This window comes from Sinocyclocheilus grahami, unplaced genomic scaffold (genome assembly GCF_001515645.1).
Source record: "Sinocyclocheilus grahami isolate Dianchi unplaced genomic scaffold, SAMN03320097.WGS_v1.1 scaffold1855.1, whole genome shotgun sequence".
Taxonomy (NCBI): Eukaryota; Metazoa; Chordata; class Actinopteri; order Cypriniformes; family Cyprinidae; genus Sinocyclocheilus; species Sinocyclocheilus grahami.
The window spans coordinates 138040-152257 of NW_015507034.1; the positions used below are offsets into that span (position 1 = coordinate 138040).

At 37.3% G+C, this 14218-nt stretch overlaps 1 gene segment (V, D, J or C); it reads left to right on the forward strand.

The window, feature by feature from the left end:
• The first annotated feature begins 653 nt into the window (after window positions 1-653).
• On the forward strand, window positions 654-1145 carry LOC107573041 (Ig kappa chain V-I region Scw-like). The segment is given in 2 exon segments: window positions 654-696; window positions 802-1145. Coding segments are annotated over 2 exon segments (387 nt in total).
• The last annotated feature ends 13073 nt before the right edge of the window (window positions 1146-14218 follow it).

The following is a 14218-nucleotide window of genomic DNA, read 5'->3' on the forward strand; positions in this document are numbered from 1 at the left end:
GTCAAAACTGTGTGCGATGACAATTAGTTTAAGAGAACCAGCAGGAAATTTCTAAAGTCCTTTCAATGCATTTACTGATTGAAATTTGGGCGTACATGTGTGGTTCTGAAACTAATTAACAAGCAAAAAATGATTGATACATTCATAGTATTTCAGAAAAATAAACCCCCAATTACTGGGGGAAAATACATTAGTATTGTAAATTAATAAAGTATTTCTAGAACAATGTTACAATTCTTTAAGAAATGTAAATAGTGCCTTCCGGGTAATTCTTATAATTCCTGCTCCTCTCCTTCTGTTCCCAGTATCCCCATCATATTCCACTCCCGCCCTGCCTCCTGAACCCTATCTTGAAACACCTGACTTTCCACCTCATATAATATACAGTGCAATATGACATGTTCAGCATTTTCATTAACCCCACAAATAACCTTTTAAAGCATGCATTTTGTAATCTGCAGTGAAATACATTTTAAAACTAACCTTCCCAACCCTGTGCATAAGAAAATTGTTGGCTTATATTTCTTATATTATTTAAATAAGTCACTTTGCATTGTCAGCACATGCTTCAGTGCTCTGAGAGTTTATAGTGCTGTGAGCTTAACACTTCATGACTGACACTGTTTATCATAATAACACACACAATGACTACAATGACATTCATCTTCTTCTTGATCTTAGGAATGTATTTTCAGGGTAAGGCATTCTTTTATTTTATTAGCATCTTTGCGATTTTCTGTAAAAAAAAAAAAAGTATTATTTTAAGTTCAGAAGTTTTAATATATTTTAATTGTTCTTCAGATTCTGCAGGACAGGTGACTGTAATTCAGACTCCAACAGAGAAACATGTTCAGAACGGACAAACAGTCACTCTGACCTGTAAAACCAGCAGCTCCAATGGACGCCAGTCAGACGGTTGGTGTAAGTCTTGTTTCTCCTGGTACCTACAGAAACCTGGAGAAACTCCTAAACGTTTAGTTCACAGCATCAAAACCCTTCATACTGGAACTCCATCAAGATTCAGTGGCAGTGGAGCTGACACTGATTTCTCTCTGACCATCAGTGGAGTCCAGACTGAAGATACAGGACATTATTACTGTCAGAGTTTCCACGAGATCAACAGTAAATATGTGTTCACACAGTGATAAAGAGTCATACAAAAACCTCCGTCAGTCAGAGTCACAGTGACTGCACTGATACAGCTGAGAGACACTGCAGCTGCTCATAAACACAATCACACACAACACCGATCAGATCACAAACACTAATAACACAAAATAAATAGATGGTGAAGTTTGTGAAAAAAGTTACTTTTAGGATTTACCAGTTGATCTTGAAAATGTCTTTTGATGCCCATCGACTATACTGTGGCCATTGGCGGTGTTAAAACATGGCTTGTATGGTGTAATTTGTGTGTTGCCTTACCTGGTGAGGGTGCTAACAGTTAAGGTTCTACTGGAGAGTGGAGCCGAATAAAGTTCAGTTGTTATTGGCATACATGCATTCAGTCTAGTTTAACTCTTGAGAAGTTCCAGCATAAAGGTCCAGGCTTCACCATTCACAAGGGACTTCTGATTGTATGTTCACATTTGTAGTTTGGTTGTCTTGGATGTTTTGTTCAGGACAAAAAAAAATATATATACATTCAGTCCTGTGGCTGTTTGCATACAATGCTTAGACCAGTGTTTCCCAACCGGGGTGCCGTCTGTCGAGAGGAGGGTGCCGTGTAAAAAATATTTAAAAAATATTTTTAAATAGCTAAAATGTTCAAAAAAGCATCTATTATATAATATCCATTCTGATGTCGCCAATAATTAGAGATGCACTGAAATTTCGACTGCCGAAAATTAGTTCATCGCTCAGGATTCACTTTCACGTGGTGTGACGCTCTGTGTATTATCCCGCTCTATGCGTGTGTTTGCTCCACTCAGTCGCTCCACTCGTATACCCTTCATGCTCATCGGAACAGCAAAGTCCACTCAAAAATTGAGCCGACAGGAAACGTCGATGTAGTACAGTATTGTTTCTGTCTGCAATAGCCCTACTGTGTTGTAACATGGTGTGGTATATGGGCAACTCTGGTAACGCTGCCCTCATTCATTGATCTGCTAACCGTTATGTTATGCTCTTTTTTATTCAATTCAAAGTTTGAAATCAAGCTATCTCGTGCTACTGCACCAAAATTACCCCACTGTAAAATAAAAAAAAACACTGAGTGAGCAAAAATTTGTGAGATAGCTAGTTATAATGGTAATTAAATAATGTTTACATATAATAAAATACATAAAATCTGTCATATAAATTGGTCTCTTCATTAGAAATTAGCCTACTGATTGCCACCATTGATGGACACAATTTTTTAATGATATTAAAAATATCTGTATGACATTATATTCTGCAGTTCTTCCCTGTTGTACTGAATATCTATACTTTTCAAATTATCACATCAAAGTTAGAAATTAAAATATATTGTGACAAAATTAATTTTTTAAACAAGTTTGTTAAAATTTCCAAAGGGTGCCGCGACTAAAAAAAGGTTGGGAAACATTGGCTTAGACTTAATTTAGTCATTTAATTTTTTTCTTTATAGACTGACCGTAACAAGTTGGTTACAAAACAAAGTCTAATTTGAACCTGAAAAATAAAACTTGTTACCCCTTGGCATCTGGTTTATGCATCTGGCCCCTGGTTTGCTTAGCGTTACACTGTTATTTTTTTAACACTGAACCTAAAGATACAAAGCAAAAGGCATAAGGATACAGTCACAACCTTAGTAGACAGCTTTTATGGCATATATTTTGCAAACTTAGTAAATATCAAAAACAATGCTTTGTGCTGAGCTAAATGGTACTACTTTTAGAAGCTCACAAAGAGCTTATAAAATGGTTAAAGGAGTCAAAACACTGTTGCACACACAGAGATCTGCTGCAAGGAGATGGTGGTTCTGACACATGTACTGAACTATAATGGGCAACATAGTTCCTATGATGACAAGAACCAGTAATCCTTTTGTCCTTTTTAGGATCACATCTTGTGGCAACATATCCTGAAAAGGTGGATCTCTGTCTGCTTGTTAAATGTGCATTAAGGTTTGGATGGCAGTGTTCGCACTTAAAATGAACCGCACTAACCGAGCAAATTTGTTTTTATCGAATAATGTTTCAACATTGTAACATTGTTAACGTTGCTCTGAGAGTGTTTATAGTGCCGTGAGTTTTTATAGTGCAGAACAGAACAGAATCTTCATCATCACACAAGAACAACAATGACCAACATCATCATCTTCATCTGGACCATTGCCGTTTTTATTCAAAGTAAGACAAACAATTTGACATTGGTGTTGGTGTTCTTGAAAAAGTTTATGATGGTAGCAGTTTTAAACACAGTTTGTCTTTATTTTCTCTTCTTCAGAATCCAGAGGAGTCACTCAGCCTAAAGTTAAAACTGTCCTGGAGGATCAAACAGTTACAATAGAGTGTCATATAGATGTAGGAATATACTATAGCAACTTAGCCTGGTATCAGCAGAAACCTGGAGAAGCTCCTAAACTCCTGATATTACATAAACAGCCTCCAGTCAGGAACTCCATCTAGATTCAGTGGCAGTGGAACAAGAAATACTGGATGAGATTTCACTCTGACATCAGTGGAGTCCAGACTAAAGATACAGGAGCAGAGATGGCAAAAATACTTATATCCTTCACTCAAGTAGAAGTACAGCTACTCATGTTTAAAAATACTCTGGTAAAAGTTGAAGTACTGACAACAGTTTTTCACTCAAGTTAAAATTTAGAAGTATGGGCTCTGACATGTACTTAAGTAAAATGTAGCCATTACTACTACCTGTTTTAGTGTCACGTGTGTAACGGGACCTCTCGTCATATAAAGTGAGTGACGTGACGTGACATGTGGCCAAGTATGGTGACCCATACTTGGAATTAGTGCTCTGCATTTAACCCATCCAAAGTGCACACACACACAACAGTGAACACACACACACCGTGAACACACACCCGGAGCAGTGGGCAGCCATTTACGGCGCCCGGGGATCAGTTGGGGGTTCGGTGCCTTGCTCAAGGGCACCTCAGTCGTGGTATTGAAGGTGGGAGAGAGCACTGTACATTCACTCCCCTCACCCACAATCCCTGCCGGTACGAGACTCGAACCCGCAACCTTTGGGTTACGAATCCGACTCTCTAACCATTAGGCCAAAATATATATATAAATCCCACCTTTATATATACAGTATATACTGTATATAAATACCTAACACAAAATAACTTACATTTCAAATTTTGTTAGCTAATTAATGTATCCAGGCACCATGTAGAACAGGGTCAGTCTGGGACAAAATGTCACTCATCCAGGCCGTCCCATACACCCACAACAAATTCTGAAACCATGGACAACACTATTTTTTGTATGGCCATCACATAAAAAAGTAAAAATCCTTAGGCTGGGGCCGTGCAAAAAAACAAATTGCCTAGATGTCAAAATTAGTACAACAATAACTACATTATGACACTATCTTTATAGAAGAATCCTAATATTGAACATGTTATTGCATTATCATGAGTTAAAATTTTCCCTTATGAAAATTAACTATGGTTTTATTATAGTAAAAGTATAGTGTTTTAGTGGATTGATTACCATTTGTATAACCTTAGTTTTATACAAATTCCATGGTTAAACTATGGTTAGTGTAGCAAAACCATAATTTGTTGTTACCTTAGTAAACATGGTTTTTGGTTTTATTTGCAGTAAAAGCATGGTTGATTTTCATAAGGGTTAGTTGTTGTCTGCCCTAGCTCCCTCTAAACCTATTATAAAACAATGTGAATATTTGTCAGCTAAATTACTACTGTTACATTACAACAGATAATGATGTCCTTTAGCATACGAGAGAGAGAGAGAGAGAGAGAGAGAGAGAGAGAATGAACCGCTGAATCACTCACACAAGTGTCTTGCAAAAGTTTTAAAATGACTGAACTGCTCTGATAATCTGTTTGGATTCAATTTCAGCTGAGAGATACTGCAGCTGCTCATATAAACACAATCACAGACAACACTGATCAGATCACAAACACTAATAACACAATATCATTACAATAAACATCAATCTTGTATTTCTGAAGAGAATGAGTCAGTGTTTTAATATGATCATCATGTTTTAGGTGTAAAATATGATCTGTCAGGAAATAGGCAGGATTCAGATGCGGGTACAACAGAGGCTTTATTGAAAAGAATAACCAGGGAAAGAAGAGAGCAATTCAGCGGACAGTTTGTGAGAATGAAGAATCTCCTACCACCCAGGTGGCTGGGTGACACAGGTTGGCAGAAGCCGCGACCGTGGCAGCAGAGACGAGGCCGGCAAGGCAGCTCGCTAATCCGAGCGAGGGGCAGAATAATCCGCTGGAGAGTCCGTAGAGACCCAGGGGGCGGATGCCGGGAAGAGCCCAAGGGTACCTGAGTGCACAGAGAGGTGCAGGAATACAACTTGCAACTAGGAGCACTGGAGCCTGAGTGAGACAAGACAGGACAGCAAACAATCACAACTAAGGCAATCAGAACAATGGTATAAACCACAACCATGGCCGGACTTACTATTGGGCTTGAGTGGGCTGCAGCCCATGGGCCCCGCCTTGTTGCGGGCCCTGCCTTTGCCCATTTACCTTTGTTTGATTTGTTCGTTATATGCCAGTCAGAATTCAGAAATTAATTAGCCACATTTCCACTGCGCACACAAGATCTAAATGGGCCAGCCGGGGCTAAAGCTTACAACTACGACCTTCGAGGCCACAATCAAACCGCATAAACTGGTATTTATGATTATTTCACATAGAAGAAGGACACACGTATTGAATTGCATCTGCACTGATTGGTTTGTTATCACCTGGCTACTTTAAACAGCTCCATTAAGCCTTTAGCCCCAAAGAGCGCTCATTTAGAAAGAGAATGATACATTCTCAAATGTTCACACCTAATTTCTTTACAGAGAATGATTCTATATTAACGCTACTATATTGTTCCCATGGGCGTCGGAAGCTAAATAAATGTGGGTGGGTCCTCCCCCAGAAAAAATTTACTGTATATGCCATTTTCTGTAGTGTGGTGCCTTTTAATTAACAGTGTCTATTTACACAAAGTGGTTTAACAACGTTGTTTGCACTGCGCTCTTGCGTTACTTGATCTTTTTATTTTGGTGCGTCAATCTGTTGAGTTACTTAGTATAGAAAATTATGATCCGCACTCACGAGAACAATCTTCTTTTTTCTTTTAGTTTACATTCATTACTGATGGGAAAAGACAAACGTTTCGGCTCAAAGCCTTCCTCACAAAGTGCAAATAGGCCGCCTGGTTGGTAGTGGGCTCCGCCCACTAACGTGACAACATTATAAAAGATGGCTGCTGAGCAACATTTCCAGTAGGGATGTGTCGAACGAGGCTTTTGAAGCAGTGAGGCTTTTACAATAAACTGTGTTGATGCTTCGAAGCTTTTGACACAGTGCTCTACCCCGCTATCTGGTGGTCAATAAAAATTCTTACACCAAGTGTTTCATTTAGATGTTTTGTTCATTGGGATGTCATTGTAAGGTTTAATTGTCATTTAATAAGCATATGTGTCATAGCAAGGTGGCATGTGTGTGTAGCGATAGAGTTTCCAAAATGTATTATATTTTGCACAATACAATGACAATAAAGACTTTATTTTCTTCATTTTTACTTGCATCAAACGTGTGTCTTTTCACAGAAATAGAATGTTTAATACACCAAGAAATTAGACCTACGTCATTTTTCATTGCACCATTTTTGTGGCTTCCTTACAAAAGAACACAAACATGCACATTGTTAAAAAAAACACAAATGCACAAATACAAATGCAGTTATTGCATTTAATATACAGTATTTTGCAATAATATATTTTTCTCGCCAGTGTGAGCTGTTGACAACAGAGGATGGCGTTTACAAGCAGCAAAAATGTTTGAGGTTAAGGAAGGACTTTTATCCTTTTTGGGAACAATGGTTGAGCCTGCAAGGTGTTTTAATTTTCATTCAGTCAACAGACATTCACATGTCATTGTTTTTAATAGTAGTACTATAATTAACAACGATACACCACGTAAAAACACTACATACATATAGGAATGCTGACTGATATAACTATAACATTGCACTAAATGGATCGCGGGTATGGGACAATGCAATCAACGCGCTTTGTATTTGAGCCTAGTGTGACGTGTCAGTGAGGTAACGAAGCTTAATTTTCACAGGTCACGTGACAGCCTCATTTAAAGCAATGCTTCGGAACACTGTTTTGAAGCACTAGTGTGTCAAAAACTTGAAACATGTGTCAACACTAGGTGTCGAACTACCCGTCCCTAATTTCCTGAGGTCAATGTGGTACCCGATAGTGTTTTTGATGCGATCGACCTGAGTTTGCGTCCGCCTTTTGCCGAAATCATTCTTCTCCCTTTTCACATCTCATATCACATCGGAAAGGCTTTTGTTTTCAATAAAAATAAAAATCAAGGAAATAATCGAAAAGTTGAAATAAAGTATCAGGTAGGGTTAGGTGTATCTGAGCAGCAGATGCTGATGCTTTGTTTACTTCGCTGTGTCGCGGGAGTGCAGCAGGCGTGAGTAGTGAAAACACGGAATGGAGTTTCATTTATATGGACTCTGAATGAGCCGAGTGGAATGGATTTGAGGAAGCAGCAGCGTGGAATTCAAGGCTGTATAGCTAAATGGAGTATAATGTATTAGGCCATTCGTCATGTGGAAAGGATTTGACTGACGGCGCTCTGAAAAGTACACATATTCGCTGAATTAGAAACGGTAAAAGTGGGTGGGTCCAATATCATAGGTCTTCAAAAGTGGGTGGGTCCTATCCCACCCTCATTCAACGGTTCCAACGCCCATTAATGTTCCACTAAATTATGCGATCATCTGTTGAGTTTTGAGCGCCCTCTCGTTTATTTGTATAGCGCTTTTCACGATACAAATCGTTGCAAAGCAACTTTACAGTTTAACAACGTTGTTTGCACTGCGCTCTTGCGTTACTTGATCTTTTTATTTTGGTGCGTCAATCTGTTGAGTTACTTAGTATAGAAAATTATGATCCGCACTCACGAGAACAATCTTCTTTTTTCTTTTAGTTTACATTCATTACTGATGGGAAAAGACAAACGTTTCGGCTCAAAGCCTTCCTCACAAAGTGCAAATAGGCCGCCTGGTTGGTAGTGGGCTCCGCCCACTAACGTGACAACATTATAAAAGATGGCTGCTGAGCAACATTTCCAGTAGGGATGTGTCGAACGAGGCTTTTGAAGCAGTGAGGCTTTTACAATAAACTGTGTTGATGCTTCGAAGCTTTTGACACAGTGCTCTACCCCGCTATCTGGTGGTCAATAAAAATTCTTACACCAAGTGTTTCATTTAGATGTTTTGTTCATTGGGATGTCATTGTAAGGTTTAATTGTCATTTAATAAGCATATGTGTCATAGCAAGGTGGCATGTGTGTGTAGCGATAGAGTTTCCAAAATGTATTATATTTTGCACAATACAATGACAATAAAGACTTTATTTTCTTCATTTTTACTTGCATCAAACGTGTGTCTTTTCACAGAAATAGAATGTTTAATACACCAAGAAATTAGACCTACGTCATTTTTCATTGCACCATTTTTGTGGCTTCCTTACAAAAGAACACAAACATGCACATTGTTAAAAAAAACACAAATGCACAAATACAAATGCAGTTATTGCATTTTATTATATTACAATGAATATTTAATATTACATTAAATTTGACTATAGCCTAGACATGTTGCATATTAATTGTACTATTTATGAACCTCAAAGCATATGTTTGCGTATTTTGTGTTACTCCATAATGATGTTCTGTTTGAGGGCATTTGTAGTGTACAGTAGGTATAGGGCCCAAACATAACCTCAAATACCCCCCGTCCGTCAATCAAACTGAACAGACTGCATTCAGTCACTTCTGCTGTCTGGATGTGATGCTTTCCATTTGACCCACAGAAAGACTTACATTCTTACAGAATTGACCTTACAACACATAAATTACTGACAGCCTGTTGTAATATAATAATTTGCCAATAGGTGTTGCTGTTAGACTATCACCATCAAATGTGTCACTGCTGTTATGTTCTCTTCCTGCTTCCTTTTTTCTGTTGTGTTAATAAAAAGCATGTAAATAGCTAATCAAATTGCTTTGCTGAAAAGCCTTGTTTCCATGTCAGCATTTTGTCCATCAAGTCCCATACAAATGGATACATAAAAACCTCTCCTGTGTAATAGTATCCAGGAAAGACTGTACGAATAAAGCTTTTGTGTTTGGTTAGTTTTCACTAACACTAGATCCAATTTAGGTGATTCCTTGGTGTTTTATATGGAAGTACTGTATACTTCAATGTCTGTAAAACTGAGCTGGATATTTGATTAATTTTCTACAGTTAAAATGAACATCTACAGTATTTACTAAATGTAAATGGCTTTCATCCAGTGTACTTGTGCATCTTGACTTAATCTTGTGTGGATTATTTGGTTTCATTTGAAAAACAGACACATGCTGAATAAACTGTCTGAATCTTAGGTTTCAACATCTCTGTGCTTTGACAAGTAATATACACAATGACATGCAACCAAAAGTTTACTTTATTATTAGAAAAAAAACAGACAAAAAACATATTAATTACCCCTGTTTGCATCTGCAAACATTTTTCCTAGGTGTTAATGTCAATGTTTACACTTGGGTAGATTTCTCCATGTAATTTCAGTATTGAATATTTAATATTTACTGTTTCAACATAACAATCTGACACCAAAGCTTGTGCTTTCAGTTTTTTTGTTTTTGTTTTTTTGCACAATGATAAATTGCATTTTAGTATTAACTCCAGAATCATCAGGCATATCAGAGAGAGAAACACACTTTGTTTGATGGTCATATAATGCCTGCCTCTGAAAGCGGTGAGTGTGGCTATTTAACCACTGTTGCAAGAGTCAGAACAAATGATTATTGATTAGGCATCATGTATTTATATGAGTTTGATGACATTTTCATATATATTTTCTAAGCTGTTTATAAATGTAATGATGAGTTTGTCTGTGTGCTGCTTGACTACAGCAGAAGTGAAACTGGTCTGTTTCAGTCCAGATCATGTAACCAATCAAACAGAGACACTGGGAGTGTGGCCTGAAAATCTAATTTGCATTGTCAGGGTGGAGTGATTGTGATCCTCTCAGAATAGAGCAGCTCTGTCTCCAGAGACCATGTTCAAACCCCAAGAGCTTTATTTGACTAGATTTACTGCTACTGATCGAGCTTCTGAAAAGCACCTGAACAAACACTTCAACAATCTCATCATTCATGTTATCCAACATCACTACAGCTGATATAGCATGTATTATAAAGCTCATAAATTAAACTAAATATTTTAAGGCACTGACTGCTTTACTGCCAGTAGTTTTTATATCCAAACGTAATATTTTAGTTAGGTGAGATTTTCAGCTCATCATTTTTACACTTTTCAAAATGTAGTGACTACAATGTGTGACTACAAATTATATTCAGAAGTAGAAACAACTAAATCAACTGAATTTGTAAATGTACATATTTTTTTTATTTGTGTTTGGTTTATAAAGCACTGAATTATTAGCACAACATGAACAAAAGAGATTCAAAATCATTGATTAAACTTCAGAACGATACATTAGAAAAAATAGGTTGCAATTTATTTTGATAGTCCACTTTAGACATTCTACTAACTGAGTGTAAATTAGCCTATCACTTTTATGTGCTGCCTTATTGGGACAATAAAGCCCTCCCTACACCTACCTCTTACCCTAACCGATAAACACCCGTGTGGCACTTTATTTTCCACTTTTCGATTATTTCCTTCATTTTATTAAAAAATAAATGTCTTTCCAATCTGATATGTGATGTGAAAAGGCAGAACAGGAACTGTTGTTTAGCAGGCCTCTTTTGTCTAGCCAACCACATGTTGGTGGGCAGAGTTAGTGTAAATAGCCTCTTCCAACAAGGCACTTAGTGTAAATAAACCAGGGGTCCTCAGCTCTGGACCTCGAGATCCACTTTCCTGCAGAGTTTAGATCCAACCTGAATTAAGCACACATACCTGCAACTTTGTAGTAATCCTGAAGACCTTAATCAGCTTGTTCAGGTGTGTTTGATTAGGGTTGGAACTAAACTCTACAGGAAAGTGGATCTCGAGGTTCAGAGTTGAGGACCCCTGAAATTCAAAAGTTTCAGAAAAAAAACTGCATTTATGTTTGGAACCTTTGAATATCCAATGACCCTTCAACTGCCCCTGGATTCAACAATACTTACTAATAGTTACTAAAAATTGTAAAAAACTGTCCATGAAAACCTTTGTGTTTCACATCTAACAGCAAGAATGGGCAGATCTGGTGCAGCCCATGAGGATGAGATGCACTGTAGTACTTAAAGCAACTGGGGGCTACACAAAATAAGATGCCTCCGATAGTATACCCACAATAGCCAATGAGAGCGAACAAGCTTCACCAACCATGTTGCGTGCTTTTATAGCTGAAACAGCTTGTGCATCTATAGCATCTTCTCAGCCAAGACTTAACCCATATCCCTTTGGTTTTTCACTGCAGTACAGGACACACATCGGAGAGCTAGCTGATGACTTTGATCGTCCTCCATATTTGTTTTTCTTCTGAAGTCACGTTTGCTGATGTGTTTTTGTGAGATCTCGTGTCTGATGAATTGTCACTGTGAAATAGCTTTCAGCAGGTGTGTTGTCTCAGTCTGGCCATATCATCCAGTGTGTGCGTTCGAAGGATAAAAATGTTACAAATCGGTTGAAACTGTGCTTATGTCTGTGGTCTCCAACGGTACTAAAACTGGTTAAGATTTGAAAATCGTCTAGTGTCCTGCCCAGGCAGGAGTCTGTTTCCTTGGTTTCTCATTGATTTGATTAGTCTCTAACTTTTTTTTTGTTCATTTGTCTGTTATCGTCACATTATACTGATTGTTCCATTTATGTTTTCCAAGTCTGCCATATGAGAGGGTTTTGTTTCTGAGTTTTCAAACAATTTCAACCAAGTTGTGACTATATATATACACAGTTGGTACGGAAAGTATTCAGACCCCCTTAAATTTTTCACTCTTTGTTATATTGCAGCCATTTGCTAAAATCATTTAAGTTAATTTTTTAACGTAGTTTTCAGGTAGATGATTTAAATAGTGAAAGTCACTTTGCATTGTCAGCACATGCTTCAGTGCTCTGAGAGTGTTTATAGTGCTGTGAGTTTAACACTTCATGACTGAGAGCAGAACAGAACACAATCTTCATCATCACACAAGACAAAACAACTACAATGAACAACATCATCATCCTCATCTGGACGCTGTGTATATGTATACAAGGTAAATTAAAATTAATTTAAATTGAATTATAATATAATGTTATCAATAGTGAATGATACAAAATCACATAGAACCTGCTTTTTCTAACTCTAACTATGTTTCTAGGTTTCAGTGGGCAGGTGACTGTGACTCAGACTCCCTCTGTTAAAACAGTTCAGATCGGTGAATCAGTCACTATAAACTGTAAAACAAACACAGAAGTGAGAGATGCCTGTACAGGTTCATATACTTGTATGGCCTGGTACCAGCAGAAACCTGGAGAAGCTCCTAAACGCTTGATTCATTCAGCAAACCAAAGAGATTCAAACACTCCATCTAGATTCAGTGGCAGCGGATCCAGAACTGATTTCTCTCTGACCATCAGTGGAGTCCAGACTGAAGATACAGGACATTATTACTGTCAGAGTTTCCACGTGATCAACAGTAAATATGTGTTCACACAGTGATAAAGAGTCGTACAAAAACCTCCGTCAGTCAGAGTCACAGTGACTGCACTGATACAGCTGAGAGATACTGCAGCTGCTCATAAACACAATCACACACAACACTGATCAGTGAACAAACACTAATAACACAATATCATTACAGCAGAGATATTATATTCCTGAAGAGAATGAGTCAGTGCTTTAATATGATCATCATGTTTTAGTTGTAATATATGATCCCTGTCAATCTGAACAGACTGCATTCAGTCACTTCTGCTGTCTGGACATGATGCTTTCCATTTGACCCACAGAAAGATTTACATTCTTACACAATTAGTGTCAGAACGAGTGATTCTGTATTTGTGATCATACATTTTTATGATTTTATTGACATTTTCATATATACATTATCCTTTTGAAATGTAATGAGTTTGTCTGTGTGCTCACAGGTGAAGAAGACGTACTATTAAATGTATTAAAAATATACTTGAAATTCAAGAAGTATGTTTATAGTACATATGTATTCCCAACAAGCATTTAAAATGCATTTAAAATATATTGAATTTCATATTAATATATTTCAAAAAATTATGCTAGAAGTACTTTGGTAATAAATATATGCTTAGTTAAGCTGTTAAGACATATGCTTAACACAAGCATACTTTAAGTGAATCAGAATCAGAAGGCGCTTTATTACCAAGTATGTTTACACACACTAGGAATTTGACTTGGCGACAGGAGCTTCCAGTGCAGAAGAAAGTGCAGACATACAGTACATGATAGTCCGAACATACATAGAATTACACAGTAAAGATGAAATAAAAAATAAAAAAACAGAAAAATAAATAATGCACTATATACAGAAATATATAAATATAAATATAATTAAATTAATGTACAGATATGTTATTTACAAGTGTACCGTTTATGTAGTTTACAATATACTATTTCCAGATGCTATGTATAAAAGTGCTAGTTATAATGGACAGTGTATAGTTATGAACTTTTTTAATTATGCGGGAAAAAAAACAGTTCTTGTGTCTGGCTGTTCTGGTGGTCAGTGCTCTGTAGCGCCGATTAGAGGGCAACAGTTTGAAGAGAGAGTGGGCTGGGTGTGAGGGGTCCAAAGTGATTTTCTTAGCCTTTTTCAAGTTTCAAGTTTACTTTATTTATATAGCACATTAAAAACAGCCACAAGACTGACCAAAGTGCTTCACAGTAAGAAACGTTGTGGACTGTTCAACTGCAACACCCGCTGAGTGCCATTAAACAGCTTGAAAGATCAAAGACAATTTTTTAATATAACTCCGACTGGATTCGTCTGATAAAAGAAAGTCATATACACCGAGGATGC